The 21,717-nt window shown below is 39.4% G+C and overlaps 1 protein-coding gene across 1 annotated transcript in view; it reads right to left on the reverse strand.

Moving 5' to 3' along the window:
* IL18R1 (interleukin 18 receptor 1) overlaps positions 1 to 21,717 on the reverse strand; it is a 42,333-nt gene that overhangs the window by 5,620 nt on the left and 14,996 nt on the right. The window contains exons 5-9 of the mRNA XM_059134406.1: positions 19,102 to 19,252; positions 17,111 to 17,173; positions 6,958 to 7,078; positions 4,224 to 4,363; positions 2,937 to 3,098 (exon numbers count right to left, since the gene is read on the reverse strand). Coding sequence (XP_058990389.1) covers positions 2,937 to 3,098; positions 4,224 to 4,363; positions 6,958 to 7,078; positions 17,111 to 17,173; positions 19,102 to 19,252 — 637 coding nt within the window. The remainder of the gene's footprint in view (positions 1 to 2,936; positions 3,099 to 4,223; positions 4,364 to 6,957; positions 7,079 to 17,110; positions 17,174 to 19,101; positions 19,253 to 21,717) is intronic.

Genomic DNA, 21,717 nt, shown 5'->3' on the forward strand with positions numbered 1-21,717 from the left:
GAAAAAGTTTGCAAATAACACATTAGCAGTACGAGGCAGTGTAACAAAACAGGCAAAACAAACAGAATCAATGTGGTCAGAGACTAAAAAGTGATCTTTAGGGGACCTGCTTCCTGAAAAAATGAAATTTTGAGTCAGGTCCTAAATGACGCAATTGATGCTAACTGAGATTGGTAGAGGAAGAAGGGGAAGTGGGAGGGGAATGGTCTATCCCTGCCCCATGAAAATTGATTAGATGGTACAGGGGTTGGAGTACAGCTTTACTCTTACCCATGAAAGATGAAAAATGGCTTTTCCACTATTGATTGCTTTGAAATGCCCAATTTCAAGCAATTCTCTTTTTGGTTTAGCAAATCTTGTAATAGATATTACAATTTAATTTAAACCCACGTAATTGAATGACTTGCTGGCTCTGATAACTGACAAAGTGAAGTGTTTAAGATAAGGTATTCCGAAATTAATAATAATTATTTTGGGTTCTGTATAAACAAAACCCTCATGTGAATCTATATTTGGGGCTTTAAGGAGTCAGGCGAATGCTTCTCAAACTGTGTTGGGTGAATGACCATGCTTTCATGGAGTTTGACTGATTTGGGTGGTTTGGTTTCTTTCATTTCCAGTCCTTCAAAAACTCATACTGAAAACATTCTTGGATATAGCAGCAATATCAAATTGCTATGAAAGTTTTGGTTTTTATACTTATGTCTCTATTTCTGGCTTTTTCACAACTGATCACTGTCACAGGTCACACTTGAAATAGAGCTGATGTAGAGCCCATCTGTAAATGTTTCTATGCACTGCCATGCTGGGAAGCAGGAAGTGTGAACTGAAAAAAATTATCTGTGAATTGGGTCAAACACAACAGAGAGGGGGAAAAAAAATCTTCGTTGAAGATCAGAAAGATATTAGTGAATGCCCATTTTGAGATATGTTCAGGTCCATGCAAGTAGAAACCTGTTCAAAAAGGTACCAAAAATAGACCTCTCAGTTATAGTGTTTCTCTCCATCCCCAAAATTGCATACACATAATTAAGCTCAAAGCTTAATTAATTGGCTTTGTTAATTTGATATTATTAACTAAAAGTTGTAAATGTGAATCATGAATCTAGAAAAATCCCACAGGAACAACATGAGACTTCTTTCGTAACTTGTGGTCAAGATCTTTCTACTTGTGACCACAAATCTAGAAACCATAAAAGGATAAACTTGAGTACATTAAAAAAAATCTTCCATAATGATAAAAATGTGTACTTGAAACTAATATAATGCTGTGTCAATTATACTTTAAGAATAATAAAAAATCTTCCACATATTACACTAATATAAGCAAAATCAAAAGACAAATTACAATCTGAGAACAATATTTTCATTTCATAGTATAGACAATAGTTAGTTAACCTCCTTAAAACATAAATAGCTCTTAGAAATAAACAAGAGGGAAAAAAGGCCAAGATTTTTGTCTATACTTTCTACTACCTTCATAATGTAGATAATAGTTAGTTAACCTCCTTAAAATATAAATAGCTCTTAGAAATAAACAAGAGGGAAAAAAACAATAGAAAAGTGTCAAAGGATATGAATGAGTACTTTGAGAATGTAAATAAAAATGAACCTTAAAAAAAATGAAAAATTACACTCTTGCATAGTAAGTGAAATACAAATGAAAACTATACGGAGATATAACTTTACCTATCAGATTGGCACATAGCCAAAAGGTTGTGGGTAAGGCCATGCAGAAAAAGTAACCCCCATTCTTTGAAGGTGGTAGGAGTACAATAGAAGGGAGGTCAAATTGGCTATGCCTATCCAATGAACAACTGTATCTACCCTTCAATATCGCCAGCAATTCCACTTTGGGAAGTTTTCCCTTCAATTACACTGCACACAGATGAAAGAATGACTCTTCAAAACTCTCTGTCACATCATTTCTGTAATAACAAAAGGTTGTGAATAACTCAAAAGGTGACCAAACAAACAGGGATACATCTTCAGATATAAAACATTGTATGACTCTAACAGGAGGCTTTATAAACTGTTATGGAAGGGCATCCAAGGCATAGCAAAACAAAGAAGTTCAGAAGAGTGTACATGATTGGCCAAGATTTGTTTTTAGCACAGGAGTAGAATTTGATCCCATATCCATATTTATTTAGATATATATACTATCAGTGACAGATGATGTGAGAAACAGAGACATGGGAAAGGCTAACAGGTGATTTTCTACTCTTAGACTTTCTGTGTTTTGAACTGTGTCCTACACACACACACACACACACACACACAGCAAGTGCAATGGATTAGACTGATTTGTTTCAATTCAGGAATTATCTTTTTTTACTTAAGTATAGTTGACACAATGCAGTAATTATCTTATAACTTGAGGACTTCTTCAAATTACCTTTAAAAATAGAGAAATCAGATTGAAAAATAGAGTCCTCAGATAGAAACAGCCATAGAGAAAAACAAATCTAGGAAGCCAGAACCCAGGTCATTTGGCTTCTAGTTCAGGGTTCTTACAGATACATAAGGCTGCCTCCTTTGTCAGGTTAAAATAATGAACTACAATACAATTCAATTCTATTTAATGAAGTTTATTGAATGTGCACATTATATAAGGTGTCCAGATCAAATGTGAATAATGACAGTCCCTAGGCACAAGCATCTCATAGGGCATTTGGGAGGACATGACATACATATATCAAACAACTAACAATTGCTTGGCAAATTATTTTTGGCAACATACAAGTTAGCACAAAAAAAGATATGAGACAACGTTCATGATGGATGATCTGTTCAAACCAGTCTTTCCTGTGGAAAACCTCTCCCACACAGTAAGATAACAATATAATCAAAATGAAAGGAAGATTAATGTATCTTTATTTGGTTTTTTAATGAAGCCATAAGATAAGAAGTCCCAGTATTACGATATCTGTTACCTGTTAATGTTTCATCTTTTCCCATGAAATGTCTATAAAATAGGGCCAGGTCAACTCTATAAATGACGCCCATAATTACTAGGCACACAACCACCACTGAGATCAGAACAGCTACAATCATTCCTCTGGTGAAGACGTAGCCTGGGATGTCAACCATACCTTCTAGAAAGAAAAAGAAAACAAGAATAACTAGTGAAAGACAGTTTACCAGTGTCCTCCAACATCACAGCACAGTTGTCAGTTTTTACACTGAACATGAATCCAGGTGTCTTTCTGATACGTCCCATCAACTTTGTCCACATGCTGGCCTTTGGTCCGGAGTACTAATCGTTCCACTCTGGTTTTTTAAAGAATAAAAGTGTGTACAAGGACATTCAGAGACCTGAACTGAAATAATTGTGATATAGCCTATCCCCACCTGGGGAAGGCGAGTCTCTAGGATGGTAAGATACCAGGGTGAAATGCAGAGGGACCCAAACCAACGTCTTAGCTAGTATATTGCAAATGTAAATGGAACTGCATAGTTTTGAGAGAGCAGATGCTGAACTGAGGTCATCTGGGCTCCCCACCTGGCGCTATCACTTACTCTGTGTCCCAGAGAAAGTCACTGATGCCCTTAACTCTTAGTGTCTTCACCATAGTATGAAGCCACTTTTGAGCAGCTACTGGGCCAATGGCCCTGGGTTGTACTGTATTGGTAGAGGACAGAGGGGGATGGCTCTGGAATGCTCCATCAGTCAGGCAGTGCAAAAGTTTAGAAGTCCACTGATGCAATCCAACAATTGTCCACCTTCCAGGTCCAGAGACTGGTTCAAGGAAGAGAGGCCTTGGTCAACCTTTGTTGAATGAATGACCACACCCAAGGGTCCCCTGTGCCCTGTGCCCAGCTAAGGTAGGCTGGAGGCAATAGTACAATCATTATCATTGGCCTCACCCTATGCTGAGCTACAAGCTGGCCTCCCATTGCCTGCGTCTTCTCCCACGCATCTCTGCCTCCAGTCTGCTTCTGGGTCCCTGTTCAGGCCTCTGGTTTCTACCTGGGTCTGCAATATGATTGAGGGCAAAAGAATAGCGTTTTTATTCTCTTCACACAATCAATGCACAGGGGACTGCAGCAGGGGACTTAGCCCCAGGTTAGCATAAATGCCTGTGACAAAAGGTTGACTATTTCATCTCTTGGGAGCTTGCTTCCTGGGGTGTAAAAGGAGAGAGTGGCAATCTTCAAGGGGTCTCTCAGCCGCAACATTCCAAGCTTCCACAAGCTTCCACGACAAAACTTTCCCATACCTTTTTTCAACAAGACAAAGCTTATAATGTCTGTGCCTCCCTCGCTGGCCACAGAACAATTATATGAAAAGTTTAGATTTTTTTCATTAATATTCTCAATTCTCAATATTCTTGATGCATACAATTTGCCATCTGGAGTCCTGTAAAAGAGGAAAAATTCTGTGATAGGCTTTGGTCGTTGCCAGCAACATTACCCATGAGAGTGGAGTTCTCATGTGAAAATACTCAAAAGCAATGGATCTATTGGCTCCATGGAACCTTCCTTTTCTGATGGGGACTCAGGGTGTGGGCAACCATGAACCTTGACTCCTCCGGAGAGTGTCAGGGCAGACAGAAACAGCCCTCCTGCGACCACCTAGAGAATGACGCCGTGCTCTGTCCAGAATGAATATGCTATAAGGTAATGATGCTGAGTTGAAAACACAAGAAAATAGTCTCTCAACTATTTCCCCTCTTTCTCTTCTCATAACCACTTAGCGTTCCTCCCACAGGGGGGTCTCCATGGATTGTGACAAGGTGGCAAATGGTTTGGCATAAATACAGATTCCTATCAAATTTCTCCATGTGATCCTAAAGATCACTTTTATTTTGTTCAGCATTGAAAATAAACTTAAGAATGACACTATTTGGGGCACCTGGGTGGCTCAGACAGTTAAGCGTCTGCCTCTTGATTTTGGCTCAGGTCATGATCTCATGGTCCTGGGATAGAGCCTTGTGTCGGGCTCTGAGCTTAGTGTGGAGCCTGCTTGAGATTCCTTCCCTTTCCGTCTGCCCTTCCCCCTCCTTGCATGCTCTCTCTCTCTCTCTCATATAAATAAATCTTTTAAAAAAATAAAAAAGAATGACGCTATTCTCAGATGCACCCACAGGCATGTGAGAAATACCAATTAAGCTTTCAGGAAGTGTCAGAAAATGACTTAGGCAAACACCAGTAGCAAGCTGTCTTTCTCTTCTCAAAAGATCCACATTGTGCTGTCATTGATGCAAGGTAACAGCTCATGATATCTGCTTCTCTGCCAGTGACAACTTGGGAAAGCCCACCCCGGGTGGCTCACTCACCTGCCACCCCCCTAGCAGCAGGTGTTTCCAGTACATGGGACACAGAACCCACCTTAGCCTTCAACTGTCTCAAACACAGGTTAGAACATACTTCGGTGCAGAAGTCACCAATCCAGGAATATCAACTATCCAACATCAGTGAAAGACCCCGAAAGTAAGGCACAAAAGGCCAGTGGCAGAATAAAGCTCATCACCTAACTCTAAAGAAAGACTACCTGGCTCCCCTAGCTTAGCTTAAGCTCCATTCAAATAGTTTGGTGAGTTGGTCTTCTATCCCTCCAAAGATTAGCGATAGATCACTAGAAGGGGGACCGCAGAACTCCAGTGAGGGTCCGATGCTGAAGAGAAGACACAATGGCAAGGTGTCCGTGCTGTTCAGCAGGACTGATGTTTACACATCTGCTGTTGGGCGAGGCCACACACCTGACACTGTTAGGAACTCACCGACAAGTGTCAGCAAGAATTGAGAGCTGCTGGCATGATGACAAAGAAAATTCTGAAGTGTAAAAGGCAGGGAAAAAAACCTCAAGATGGCAGCCAAGGTGACAGACACCTTGGGATCACTACTCACTAAAACCTGAGTGTATCAATACATTATTAAGTAGAGTAATGACCTGAAGTCATTCAGAAACACTTAAATGACCACAGACTGAGCATGTTTTGTTTGAATAAGAGTGACCATTCCTGGGGCACCTGGGTGGCTCAGTGGGTTGGGTTAAAGCCTCTGCCTTCGGCTCAGGTCATGATCCCAGGGTCCTGGGATCGAGCCTCACATCAGGCTCTCTGCTCAGCAGGGAGCCTGCTTCCCTCTCTCTCTGCCTGCCTCTCTGCCTACTTGTGATCTCTGTCTGTCAAATAAATAAATAAAATCTTAAAAAAAAAAAAGAGTGACCATTCCTTCCTGGAGGAACAGAGGCAATGGAAGTACTAATACACAACAATTTGAAACTGTTTGAACCAAAGCTACCTCCTAGATACTTATATCTAACAATGCCCTCTTGGTTTATTTTTTTTAAATTTTTTTATCTGTTCTTACTGTGTTTCTAATTTCCGTTAATGGACTCTTGACAGCAAAATGTTACAGTAATAACTATGTTCGATATCAATCTGCCAACAATGAATGCCACAGTGTAGGTGATGGGGACATTAGCGTTTCCTTGAGACAAAACTTACATCTGACAAGTTTGGAGTCTCTTATATGATTATTAACTTTATCAGATGCTTAAGTAAAATCCCCATCCCCAACATATCCTAACCGACCAAAAGCTATTTTTGTAAGCTGATGTGAAACAGCCTCACTGAACTTCTTTTTCTAGCTTAGATATTGGCATTAGATTTCTGCATAATCTATCAACCTAGAGCATGGTGAAAGTATAGAATATGTAAATTATAATTAAAATGTAAACATACCTCAAATATCCAATCAGCCCTTTAGGATTCTGGGTTTTGTGTTTGCTTTTCGCCTTTGCAATTGCACTACAGGTATTTACCCAAAGGGTTTCAAACATACTGATTCAAAGGAGCCCTGCACCCCAATATTTATGCAGCAATGTCCACAATAGCCAAACTATGGAAAGAGCCCAGTTGCCCAGCATGCTGATGTTTTTATATCATGTATCTACAACACAATGTGATTTGTATATGTAGTGATAAATAATACATCACATATACATACCTAATTCTTGTTACGTTCTCTTCATGTACATTAGGTTCCTTTCCATTTTCTTCCCACACATTCCAATAAAAAGCATCCTTTTCATTTGCCAAAGCAGAGCAGTTGAGTTTTACATCTTTTCCTATGTGAAAGGTGACAACCAATGTTCTGATCTTAGAAACTCAGATTTCCCAAAAGTTTAAAATGAATATAATCTATATATGTTAACTTAATATATAAAGCTAATACAGTGCTACATTCCAGAAACAGAACAGCTATGCCTTGTTTTTAAATTTTTAAAAATGATACAGATGTAGTGAAAATAAAGGCCAACTGTACTCTAATGTTCATAGCAGCAACGGCCAGCATCATCAAAGTGTGGAAAGAGCCAAGATGACCTTCAACAGACGAATGGATAAAGATGTGGCCCATATATACAATGGAATATTATGCCTCCATCAGAAAGAATGAAAACCCAACTTCTGTATCAACATGTGTGGGACTAGAGGAGATTATGCTGAGTTAAATAAGTCAAGCAGAGAGAGTCAATTATCACATGGTTTCACTTACTTGTGGAGCATAACAAATAACATGAAGGACATTGGGAGTTGGAAAGGAGAAGTGAGCTGGGGGAAATTGGAGGAGGAGATGAACTATGAGAGACTGTGGACTCTGAGAAACAAACTGAGGGCTTTGGAGGGGCAGGGGTGGGGGGTTGGGTGAGCCTAGTGGTGGGTATTATGAAAGGCACGTATTGCATGGAGCACTGGGTGTGGTGCATAAAAAATGAATCCTGGAACACTGAAAAAAATAAAAAATAAATTTTAAAAATATTATAAAGCAGAGAAATCAGTAGCAATTATAAGTCACCACCAAAATATGAATTGGTTTCTTTTCAAATGTTTATGTTTACATCAATTATTAAAAATGATAGTAGCCAGTGGACTTTCTTTTCAACATATAATTTAGGGGGGAGTGTCAGATCAACACTCCCATGGAAATTTCTAGAAAAACAAAATGGATAAATCACATGTAAAAAAAATGAAATTAGCTAAAAATTAAAGACCCCCGCGTGCAGAGAAAACAAAGAGAAACAGAATAGCTGGAAACGCAGTCAGGAAAAAGCCCTTCTCCGGGGAGCTGAGATAGCCAGCCATCTTATTCTTGGGAGAAATTTGTTTTGGTTTGTACAGTGTGGAGGGAATCACATAGAGAAAAGAGAGCCTAGTGGAAATTCTAACAGTCACATGGGCTTGTAGGATGCCTGCTGGGGAGGCTGCAAAGGCTGAGCGGTTTCTCCTGCAGTCTCATAAGACTTAGAAGAGAAAGTTCCCCATGGAGGAAGTGATGTACAAAAAACACAGGACTGAGGTCCCATGCCCCTCCCCCACCCCCACATAACCACACTTGGAGAAATCCCAAAGGAAGTTTTCAGACTCCTAAAAAATTATCCCAGAGGAAAGCAAGGAACTACAGGAACAAATGAGGTCAAAAGGAAATACAAATATTTGCGTAAATATAAAAGACTGAGGATTACTTAAAGCACTATTAGTGCTGATCTATTATGAGTTTTAGCACATATGCTGGAGAGAAATATGTAAGAGCGTAACGGGAGACAGGAGGGACAAATGCAATGAACCGTTTGCAAGGTCCTCACATGCTGTGAAGTTATAAATGTGCTGAGATTACGTCTGTCTGTTGCAGTCAGACAAGGATACACAGTGTAATCTCTAGACCTACTAAGGAAGGATAATAAAGTATAAATAAAAAGAAAACAGAGCAGATTAAATAAAGGAAAGAAAAATACTTTATGAATCCAAAAGGAAGGGAGGAACAGCAGGAAGGAAGGACACATAAGATAACTAAAACATAGGTAGCGAGAGGAGAGGTTGCACACCACCTCCATGGGTAATTCATGAAATGTAAATGGATGACACACTATATAGACTGGGTTTCAAAAAAAGATCCAATTATATGCTGTTTATGTGAAACACATTTAATGTGCATTTGATTTACAAAAAAATGTTAAAAGCAAAAGGATGTAATAAAGATAGAGCCTGCCAACATCAAACAAAAGAAAACTGATATGTCTATTATCCGAGAAAGTAGGCACTCAGGAAAGAAGCATGATAGATAAAGAGAGAAATCTTATAATGATGAAGTATCAATTCAACGGGCATCAATTTGTATGTGCCCATAAGGTAACCTCAGCATATACAAAGAAAAGATTCATGGAACTAAAAGATACAGAGATAAATTGATCATCGTAGTTGGGAGATGTTAACATCTCTTGGTAACAGAAAAAAAAACACACAAAACTTGGTTAAAATATAGATGATCTGGGGGCGCTTGGGTGGCTCAGTGGGTTAAAACTTCTGCCTTCGGCTCAGGTCATGATCCCAGGGTCCTGGAATGGAGCCCCACATTGGGCTCTCTGCTCAGCGGAAAACCTGCTTCTCCCTTTCTCTCTGCCTGCCTCTCTGCCTACTTGTGATTTCCGTCTGTCAAATTAGTAAATAAATAAATAAATAAAATCTTTTAAAAAATATATAGAGAGAGATGATCTGAACAATACCATTGGCTAACTTCACATAAGTGATATTTACGGAATGATAAAACCAAAACCTGCAGAATGCCTATTTGTTATACATGCATTTGGAACATCCATCAAGACACACCACATTCTGGTCCTGAAGCAAGTTACAACAAACTTCATAACTGAAATGATACAGTGTCTAATCTGGGACCAGAATGGAACTTAACTGGATATCGATATCAATATCAACCACAACAACAAAACAACTAGAAAATCCTCCAAAGATCTGGAAAGGAAGAACTACAAATAATCAATAGAATAAAAAAGAAATCAAAAGGGAAGTTTTTTTTTTTTTAAATGTTTGAACCAAATAGTAATGAAAATACGGCATACGTGTATTTCTTGAAAACAGCTCAAGTCATGATTAGAGGGAACTTTGGGGCTTAAAATGCATGTGCTACAAGAGAGATTAACTGAATCTAATTCTGTCTCCAAAAATGAGGTGCAAATTAAACCCAAAACTAGAAGAAAGAAATAATAGAGCTAAGTTTGGAAATCAATAAAAAGCAGGCAAACCACAGTTGAAAATGGCAAACTATCCAAGCGACGCTGGGCAGATCCAGTCCCACAAACGATTGTGGCAGGTGTTGGTCCTAAAATGTGAGCTTAGGAAATAGTTAACAGCAACTTGAATCCCAGCTTTGCCACTTTTTACTGATTTAACTTTAGATAAAATACTGAACCCTTCTGGGCTTTGGTCATTTAATCCACCAGATGGGAATAATACCACTTGGAGTTGTCTGGAGGATGTAATTCAAGAATATATTTCAATCACCTTATACAAAACATGGTTTAGGAGAGAGGAGTCAAGATGGCGGAGAAGTAGCAGGCTGAGACTACATCAGCTATCCGGATATCAGCTAAATAGCTTATCTAAAGATTGCAAACACCTGAAAATCCATCGGCAGATCGAAGAGAAGAAGAACAGCAATTCTGGAAACAGAAAAACAACCACTTTCTGAAAGGTAGGACCAGCAGAGAAGTGAAGCCCACGCGGGGTCAGCGTGGCCTCAGGTCCCGCAGGGTCACAGAAGGATCGGGGGTATCTGAGTGTCGCAGAGCTTGCGCATAATGGAACGGGAAAGCCAGCTGCAGAGACAGAGCCGAGAGTAAGCTCACAGCTCGGGGTTACCTTGAACCGGTCCCAGGCTCGGTGAGCTCGGAGCGCGGCCGGAGGTCAGGTGGACGGGAGTAACTGGGCACTGTTCTCTGAGGGTGCACTGAGGAGTGCGGCCACCGGGCTCTAGGCTCCTCTGGGCCGGAGACCAGGAGGCCGCCATTTGTATTCCCGTCCTCCGGAACTCTACGGAAAGCGCTCAGGGAACAAAAGCTCCTGAAAGCGAAGCCGAGCGGATTACTCAGCCAGGCCCCTGGTAAGGGCGGTGCAGTTCCACCTGGGGCAAAAACACTTGAGAATCACTACAACAGGCCCCTCCCCCAGAAGATCAACAAGAAATCCAGCCAAGACCAAGTTCACCTACCAAGGAGTGCGGTTTCAATACCAAGGAGAGCAGCAGAATTCCAGAGGAGGAGAAAGCAAAGCACGGAACTCATGGCTTTCTCACTGTGATTTTTTTATTCTTTTTTTTTTCCCCTGTGACTTTTTAGTCTTACAGTTAATCTAATTTTTTTCTTTTTCATTTTTTTCTCTTCTTCTGCTAATATTTTTTTAAACTTTTACCCCTTTCTTTTTTAACGTTTTTTAACTAGTATATCTAATATATATTTTTTCCTTTTTATATTTTTCTTTCTTCGTTTTCCTTTTTTAAATTCTTTTCTTTTTTTTTCTTTTTTTCTTTTTTTTTTCTTTCATTCTTTTTGGACCTCTTTTTATCCCCTTTCTCCCCCCTCACGATTTGGGATCTCTTCTGATTTGGTTAAACCATATTTTCCTGGGGTTGTTACCACACTTTTACTATTTTACTTGCTCTTTCATATACTCTTATCTGGAAAAAATGACAAGGCGGTAAAATTCACCACAAAAAAAGAACAAGAGACAGTACCGAAGGCTAGGGACCTAATCAATACAGACATTGGTAATATGTCAGATCTAGAGTTCAGAGTGACAATTCTCAAGGTTCTAGGTGGACTCAAAAAAGACATGTAAGATATTAGAGAAACCCTCTCGGGAGACATAAAAGCCCTTTCTGGAGAAATAAAAGAACTAAAATCTAACCACGTTGAAATAAAAAAAGCTATTAATGAGGTGCAATCAAAAATGGAGGCTCTCACTGCTAGGATAAATGAGGCAGAAGAAAGAATTAGTGATATAGAAGACCAAATGACAGAAAATAAAGAAGCTGAGCAAAAGAGGGACAAACAGCTACTGGGCCACGAGGGGAGAATTCGAGAGATAAGTGACACCATAAGACAAAACAACATTAGAATAATTGGGATTCCAGAAGAAGAAGAAAGAGAGAGGGAAGCAGAAGGTATACTGGAGAGAATTATTGGGGAGAATTTCCCCAATATGGCAAAGGGAATGAGCATCAGAATTCAGGAGGTTCAGAGAACACCCCTCAAAATCAATAAGAATAGGCCCTCACCCCGTCACCTTATTGTAAAATTTACAAGTCTTAGTGACAAAGAGAAAATCCTGAAAGCAGCCGGGAAAAGAGGTCTGTAACATACAATGGTAAAAATATTAGATTGGCAGCTGACTTATCCACAGAGACCTGGCAGGCCAGAAAGAGCTGGCATGATATTTTCAGAGCACTAAACGAGAAAAACATGAGGCCAAGAATACTATATCCAGCTAGGCTGTCATTGAAAATAGAAGGAGAGATTAAAAGCTTCCAGGACAAACAACAACTGAAAGAATTTGCAAACACCAAACCAGCTCTACAGGAAATCTTGAAAGGGGTCCTCTAAGCAAAGAGAGAGCCTACAAGTGGTAGATCAGTAAGGAACAGAGACAATATACAGTAACAGTCACCTTACAGGCAATACAATGGCACTAAATTCATATCTCTCAATAGTTACCCTGAATGTTAATGGGCTAAATGCCCCAATCAAAAGACGCAGAGTATCAGAATGGATAAAAAAACAAAACCCATCTATATGTTGCCTACAAGAAACTCATTTTAAGCCGAAAGACACCTCCAGATTTAAAGTGAGGGGGTGGAAAAGAATTTACCATGCTAATGGACATCAGAAGAAAGCAGGAGTGGCAATCCTTATATCAGATCAATTAGATTTTAAGCCAAAGACTATAATAAGAGATGAGGAAGGACATTATATCATACTCAAAGGGTCTGTCCAACAAGAAGATCTAACAATTTTAAATATCTATGCCCCCAATGGGGGAGCAGCCAACTATATAAACCAATTAATAACAAAGTCAAAGAAACACATCAACAATAATACAATAATAGTAGGGGACTTTAACACTCCCCTCACTGAAATGGACAGATCATCCAAGCAAAAGGTCAGCAAGGAAATAAAGGCCTTAAACGACACACTGGACCAGATGGACATCACAGATATATTCAGAACATTTCATCCCAAAGCAACAGAATACACATTCTTCTCTAGTGCACATGGAACATTCTCCAGAATAGATCACACCCTCGGTTCTAAAGCAGGACTCAACCGATATCAAAAGATTGGGATCATTCCCTGCATATTTTCAGACCACAATGCTCTGAAGCTAGAACTCAACCACAATAGGAAGTTTGGAAAGAGCCCAAATACATGGAGACTAAACAGCATCCTTCTAAAGAATGAATGGGTCAACTGGGAAATTAAAGAAGAATTGAAAAAAATCATGGAAACAAATGATAATGAAAATACAACAGTTCAAAAATCTGTGGGACACAACAAAGGCAGTCCTGAGAGGAAAATATATAGCGGTACAAGCCTTCCTCAAGAAACAAGAAAGGTTTCAGGTACACAACCTAACCCTCCACCTAAAGGAGCTGGAGAAAGAACAAGAAAGAAACCCTAAGCCCAGCAGGAGAAGAGAAATCATCAAGATCAGAGCAGAAATCAATGAAATAGAAACCAAAAAACAATAGAACAAATCAAGGAAACTAGGAGCTGGTTCTTTGAAAGAATTAATAAAATTGATAAACCCTTCGCCAGACTTATCAAAAAGAAAAGAGAAAGGACCCAAATAAATAAAATCATGAATGAAAGAGGTGAGATCACAACTAACACCAAAGAAATACAAACTATTATAAGAACATACTATGAGCAACTCTACGCCAACAAATTTGACAGTCTGGAAGAAATGGATGCATTCCTAGAGATATATAAACTACCACAACTGAACCAGGAAGAAGTAGAAAGCCTGAACAGACCCATAACCAGTAAGGAGATTGAAACAGTCATTAAAAATCTCCAAACAAACAAAAGCCCAGGGCCATACGGTTTCCCAGGGGAATTCTACCAAACATTTAAAGAAGAACTAATTCCTATTCTCCTGAAACTGTTCCAAAAAATAGAAATGGAAGGAAAACTTCCAAACTCATTTTATGAGGCCAGCATTATCTTGATCCCCAAACCAGACAAGGATCCCATCAAAAAAGAGAGCTATAGACCAATATCCTTGATGAACACAGATTCGAAAATTCTTACCAAAATACTAGCCAATAGGATTCAACAATACATTAAAAGGATTATTCACCACGACCAAGTGGGATTTATTCCAGGGCTGCATGGTTGGTTCAACTTCCGCAAATCAGTCAATGTGATACAACACATCAATAAAAGAAAGAACAAGAACCATATGATACTCTCAATAGATGCTGATAAAGCATTTGACAAAGTACAGCACCATTTCCTAATCAAAACTCTTCAAAGTGTAGGGATAGAGGGCACATACCTCAATATCATCAAAGCCATCTATGAAAAACCCACTGCAAATATCATTCTCAATGGAGAAAAACTGAAAGCTTTTCAGCTAAAGTCAGGAACATGGCAGGGATGTCTATTATCACCACTGCTATTCAACATAGTACTAGAAGTCCTAGCCTCAGCAATCAGACAACAAAAGGAAATTAAAGGCATCCAAATCAGCAAAGAAGAAGTCAAATTATCACTCTTCGCAGATGATATGATACTATATGTGGAAAACCCAAAAGACTCCACTCCAAAACTGCTAAAACTTGTCCAGGAGTTCAGTAAAGTGTCAGGATATAAAATCAATGCACAGAAATCAGTTGCATTTCTCTACACCAACAACAAGACAGAAGAAAGAGAAACTAAGGACTCAATCCCATTTACAATTGCACCCCAAACCATAAGATACCTAGGAATAAACCTAACCAAAGAGACACAGAATCTATACTCAGAAAACTATAAAGTACTCATGAAAGAAATTGAGGAAGACACAAAGAAATGGAAAAATGTTCCATGCTCCTGGATTGGAAGAATAAATATTGTGAAAGTGTCCATGCTACCTAAAGCAATCTACACATTTAATGCAATTCTTATCAAAGTACCATCCATCTTTTTCAAAGAAATAGAACAAATAATTCTAAAATTTATATGGAACCAGAAAAGACCTCGAATAACCAAAGGGATATTGAAAAAGAAAGCCAACGTTGGTGGCATCACAATTCCGGACTTCAAGCTCTATTACAAAGCTGTCATCATCAAGACAGCATGGTACTGGCACAAAAACAGACACATAGATCAATGGAACAGAATAGAGAGCCCAGAAATAGACCCTCAACTCTATGGTCAACTAATCTTCGACAAAGCAGGAAAGAATGTCCAATGGAAAAAAGACAGCCTCTTCAATAAATGGTGTTGGGAAAATTGGACAGCACATGCAGAAAAATGAAATTGGACCATTTCCTTACACCACACACGAAAATAGACTCAAAATGGATAAAGGACCTCAATGTGCGAAAGGAATCCATCAAAATCCTTGAGGAGAACACAGGCAGCAACCTCTTCGACCTCAGCTGCAGCAACATCTTCCTAGGAACAACGCCGAAGGCAAGGGAAGAAAGGGAAAAAATGAACTATTGGGATTTCATCAAGATCAAAAGCTTTTACACAGCAAAGGAAACAGTTAACAAAATCAAAAGACAACTGACAGAATGGGAGAAGATATTTGCAAACAACATATCAGATAAAGGACTAGTGTCCAGAATCTATAAAGAACTTAGCAAACTAAACACCCAAAGAACAAATAATCCAATCAAGAAATGGTTAGAGGACATGAACAGACATTTCTGCAAAGAAGACATCCAGATGGCCAACAGACACATGAAAAAGTGCTCCATATCACTCGGCATCAGGGAAATACAAATCAATACCACAATGAGATATCACCTCACACCAGTCAGAATGGCTAAAATCAACAAGTCAGGAAATGACAGATGCTGGCAAGGATGCGGAGAAAGGGAAACCCTCCTACACTGTTGGTGGGAATGCAAGCTGGTGCAGCCACTCTGGAAAACAGCATGGAGGTTCCTCAAAATGTTGAAAATAGAACTACCCTATGACCCAGCAATTGCACTACTGGGTATTTCCCCTAAAGATACAAACGTAGTGGTCCAAAGGGGCACGTGCACCCGAATGTTTATAGCAGCAATGTCCACAATAGCCAAACTATGGAAAGAACCTAGATGTCCATCAACAGATGAATGGATCAAGAAGATGTGGTATATATACACAATGGAATACTATGCAGCCATCAAAAGAAATGAAATCTTGCCATTTGCGACAACATGGATGGAACTAGAGCGTATCATGCTTAGCGAAATAAGTCAAGCGGAGAAAAACAACTATCATATGATCTCCCTGATATGAGGAAGTGGTGATGCAACATGGGGGCTTACGTGGGTAGGAGAAGAATCAATGAAACAAGATGGGATTGGGAGGGAGACAAACCATAAGTGACTCTTAATCATACAAAACAAACTGAGGGTTGCTGGGGGGAGGGGGGTTGGGAGAAGGGGGGTGGGGTTATAGACATTGGGGAGGGTATGTGCTTTGGTGAGTGCTGTGAAGTGTGTAAACCTGGCGATTTACAGACCTGTACCCCTGGGGATAAAAATACATGTTTATTAAAAAATAATAATTAAAAAAAAAGAAGAGAAAAAAAAACATGGTTTAGCATATGGGAATTTCTTCTTTACCTTCCTTCTTTCCTTTTTGGAAAGGAATTACACACCTGGACACATTGATTTCATTAAGCCCTGTCTAGACAAATCTTAAATGTACAGTCAACTAAGTCCAATGATTCAAAGTCCATTGATTCATCAATCAAATGTTCAGACCACAGAACAAGTCTGAATCATTCCTCCAAAGCATTCTCTCACGGTTTCATATTTAAAAGTGACCGTAAAGACTATTAGAGAAAAGCCACCTCAGGGCGACCAAAACCCTATCTAAAAACCACAAACGGTTCTATCATGTTTTCAACAGACTGTTCATTTTCATCAGCCAAAAGATGGCAACATTCAAACAATGACAGGCTTTTCTTCCCTTTGTAATGTTCTTCACTAAACCTGGCATGAGTGAGGCACACACAATTGGATTGATCATGAGTCAGATTTAGCCTTGGAAGACTCAGTGATACCCCCATTCCAAAATGCAGACTATATGTATGTCAAAATATACCTAACTCCACCTTCACATAGTTCAGCTTTGGTCCAAGAAGAACAGGAGTTATTTTGCTGCGATCTAAAAGTGAAAGAAGAAAAGAGGAATGTGTCAGCATTGCACTGAGCTCCTCTAAGACAAGTATTTGCAGGAACATAATGTTACCCCATGTAACAAAGATTCTAATAATCATCACTTTACACTTCTGTCATATTTTCAGTAACTAATGGTTGCGGCTAACAGTGTTTGTCATTTGCATTTCCATCTACTCAAAGCTAACGTAATGGGAGAAAACATCCTGAATTGGGTTTCCCTCAGCTCAAATCTGTAGTTTCGGCAACTAAAAGCCAGAGGAAGATGTTCATCCTGGCGGACAAACCCACCTGCAGGACTTAGATGTCAAGTCTCAGGGAACTGCCTTTCTGCTCTGTCTTTATTCCTCCAGTTTCCCCCCTGCCCCCTCAACTCCTCAGACAGGTGTACTGGGGACAGGGTCTCTACTCCTTGAGGTAGGCAAAGCACTCATTCTCAGGTGTCAACCCTTCCTGCTAAGGCACTCAGGGGAGCACCCTTTCAATTTTGTGTTCTGGATGCCTCCTTTGCCTCAGTGCTGGCTGGCCCTGGGGGGGGGGGGTGTCCACACCTCTGGGCTCAGCTCTGTTTCTATTCCTGAATGACTTCTGACCCTGACTAGAGGAACCCAATTCTGTCTGCCTCAGCCTCCTTCTGAATGCTGTCATAGAAAACTGAGGGCAGCTTGTAACTGCAGAACACTGAGAGCACACATTGAATCTGCTGTGTTGTCAAGTTCTTCTTAGTCCAATGATCAGTACTGGCAACTTTCTTCATGACTTAGACTCTACCTTTTAGTACAGCTGGTGCTTCTCGGGCATTTACAAGTCATGTACAGAGCAGTCATTACTGGTGCTCAGCAAACTCCTGGGACTTACTGGTGCTCAGCAAACACAAGGCCTGTGCACAAGGAGTTATGCGAGACTGGGGAGCTCTCCTGAACCAGCACCCTGGTTAGGAAGTGTGGTGTTACAGAATGAAGGGTAGAGAACGGATTGGGAGTGGGTGGGTAAATCTGGAGGATGAAACTCGCAAAGTTGAAACTCCAGACGAGTCAGGTTTGATTCTTCTGGGATTCAGACTCTCTGGGCAAGCCTGGAATACTGACAGGGAGACAGGAGGATCTGGATGCCTCCAAAGAAGGAACTCTCAAGTCTTGAGAATACTGATGGACATGAGTTGACTCAAGGACAAAGGGGTGGTTTTATGGAAAATTGCTATTGCTTATCTTCTTCTAGATCTGTCTTTTGCCCCCCCCCTACAATCCCCCCCAGGAATGTCAGTAGGAACCTTGAGGGAGAGGTGCTATAAAAGGGTATCTTTAAGACGGTATACCATCCACTAAAACTTGAAGTGTACCATTGAAAACCCAGAGCACACTGTCCTCAGCAGGTCCTCCTGCCCACCGGTCATGGTCAACCTCTAAACTCAGCTCAGAGTCCCCTGACTCTGATCTTCCTTTGACTCTCTCTGCATCCTTAACACCTCACAGATGAATCTGGTTTCATAAGTGAGGGCACTCTTACATGTAATCAAATTCCTCTTCATTTCCTATTTCCCTGCCTCCTTTACCTGGAGGCTCAGTACAGTTTATTGAATATAGACACTTTGATGAATATCTGTTGGGCAAAAGCATATCCTAAACCACGAGAGATTCCGCAAATTCCTCCATGAAATAAGAGCATTGGCTCATGGGAAGCTCATATATATAAAGGTCATTTACTACCACCGACCCCACCAAGCCAAAAAAAAAAAAAAAAAAAAAAAATCTTTCCAGTGCAGTAAATGATGCCCCAGTGATTTGACCCTTATATTTGAGCTAGTGATGTGGTCACAACTCCAAGTAAGTTGCCTCTGGATTCCTGTGCTACATGACAAAGAAAACTCAGTTTTACAAAGATGCGTTTGTTTCTTTCTGATTCTCAAATTTCTCTTACCTCCAACTATGGTTATATTGAAGGTTTTGGTGACATGAAATAGTTTTCCATTATGAGGAATGAAATACACACAAGTGTAATATCCTTGATCTTCAAACTCTGCATTCTTCTGTAAAACTGCGTTTTTATTGTTCTCTATCTCTTGACAGTTCTGTTTTATAAAAAAAGAAGAAAAATCAAGTTAAAATATTTTAAGTAAAAGCAGTATCATATAACATTGATTCAAATTTTTAAAAGATTTTTATTAAAAAGGGGAAACAGAATGAAAACTGGCAATTTCTGAGTCAAAGTCCCAGTGCTTTGGGATTGCTTCTGTGGCAACGATGATCCCATATCTGTTATTATCATTGTTATTAATACATGTTGGGAAACAGAATATAGGGGTGTGCTGTAGCTGCTCCTGTCATTTTCTTTTCATCTCTCTCTTTTACACACAAAGGGTGGAAAGGGGAAAGAGAAAGGGAGAGGGAGACGGGAGGAAGGATGGAGGTAAAGGAGGAGGAGAGAGAGAACGCGCGTGCATTACAACAAAAAAAACCAACCCTGCTTGGATGTAAACTTTTGTAACACTTTTAGTCTAAGTCCATATACTCAGGACTACCCGTCCTGGGGGTGGGAGCAGAATTACACACATACCTGAGTACTTAGAAGTCAGAGGACTGATTAGAAATTTATCAAGAATATTCAAATCCATAGGCACACACAAACATGTCTCTCCATCACAAATTTCCACAGAGGTCACAAGAAAGAATGGTAAAATAGCCACCTTCCTCAATCTAGCCATCAGCCACCCATAGAAGAGGTTCTGAAGCGATCTAAGATCCAGATATGGAATATGGAAACTAAACTGCTAATTTGACTATGCTATACCGTTTCTGAAAACAGCAAACAAGGACAATGTACTGACCACAGACCTCTCTTGAAGGTACCAAAGCTGGCAGCAACTGGGGCTAGACCCAGAGGGTGCTTAGCATGGGTCTGTGAAGCATTCACATGTGTTCTCACTTCAGTAAATTGTTTCTATGTATGGCAAACTTTTATGACCCCAAAGGCTTTTTAATAAGGCACTTTAAAATATCAAAGACTCTTCACTTTTATTTCCAATCATTTGTTTTCTGATTTAGCTTCCTTGCCCTCCTCCCCTCAGGTAGGCCATGATCTGTAAATAGGCTGAGAATACTGAACCCTGTTTTTAATCATCTAGCTAGAAATATCCTCAATAGATCTATTTTCTAAATTTAAATATCCACATGTTGAGATATCATGAAACCTAGTACACTGAAACTCACAAATTTATATGTACCGTCGAATATTTGCACTTTTGACAGGAAATAGAGTCAAGTCAACTCAGGATTGACTCAGACACTTAAAAAACTTTTGGCTAAGAGCTCTCCTTCAAAAATCTCTAGTAAACAGTGGTGAACCAAAATATGCGAACAAAGTTTTCTAGGAAATCATCTGTAGCTTCAACTCTCTGAAGGGCTTCTGTCTGGTTCATTCTCCCATAGAATTCTTTAAAATTTCTGTAACAGAGTTACATTTGTCCAGTTTGTTCTTCTAGAGAAATAATATAATTTGTGTTGGATGTCTGTATGTATGTACGTTATGTATGTAAATTAATTATATATGCATATATAAGTTTATATATGATATATTTGTGAATGTATATATAATCTCCATAGTATTGTCTAAAAGAGCTCTTACAATTCAAATAAAAGGTACACCAGCTGAAGAAAATAGATAATCCACAAAAGAAGTAATACTAAGGTGTAATAAATATATAAAAATGTTCAATTCCTTATTAAGAAAAGAAATGGGAAAAAAACTACTAAAAATTACAGAAACTGTGCATGTCAAGTTTCACAGTGCATGGTGGTGGTTGAAAAGGGGTTTTGAACTAGCTCCCCAGAGAGTTGTTTAATAATGTGGAGCAAAAGCTGTAAATGTACTCATAGCCTTTGAGCCAATAATTCTACTTTAGGGATGAGATTGAAGAATAAAATCATACATACACCCTAAGACTTATGAGAATGATATTTATTTTAGCCTTGTAAATAATAGTGAAAAGTAGGAAACTAACAAATGCCTAATACCAGGGGAACAGTTAAACACAAGTGTGAGAAACAACAGAATCCCATATTTGGAAGGATGTTTAAAGATGTAGGGGAATCATTACTGTATAATTTTTAATGACTAGAGGAAAAATATAAGCCATTAAAAATACAATTTTTATTTTAAAAAGTATTTTATAATTACCACTTTTAAAAAATAGTTGTTCACACACACACACACATCCCAAAGTCTCTGGCTGGTGGAATTCTGAGTGAGCTCTGCTCTCTTCACTGTGCATTTTTCCATCTTCCATTTTTATAAAAGGAACTCGTATGTTTAGAAAAAAAGTACATATACAATAGAATGTAAAACTTTAAATATATGTGGCCGAAGAAAATGAAAGTCCATAAGCTAGCATTCTTAGAAATTATCAAAAGAGAAGGAAAATGAAGGAGGGGCAAGGATGAGGAAGCTGTTCCCATTTCCTGAACACATACCATGGGGCAGGAGCTCATCTGAGCAACCCTGTGGGGAGCACCTTGCTCAGATGGGCTGGCTGAGCTG

Source organism: Mustela lutreola, chromosome 9, assembly GCF_030435805.1.
Source record: "Mustela lutreola isolate mMusLut2 chromosome 9, mMusLut2.pri, whole genome shotgun sequence".
NCBI lineage: Eukaryota > Metazoa > Chordata > Mammalia > Carnivora > Mustelidae > Mustela > Mustela lutreola.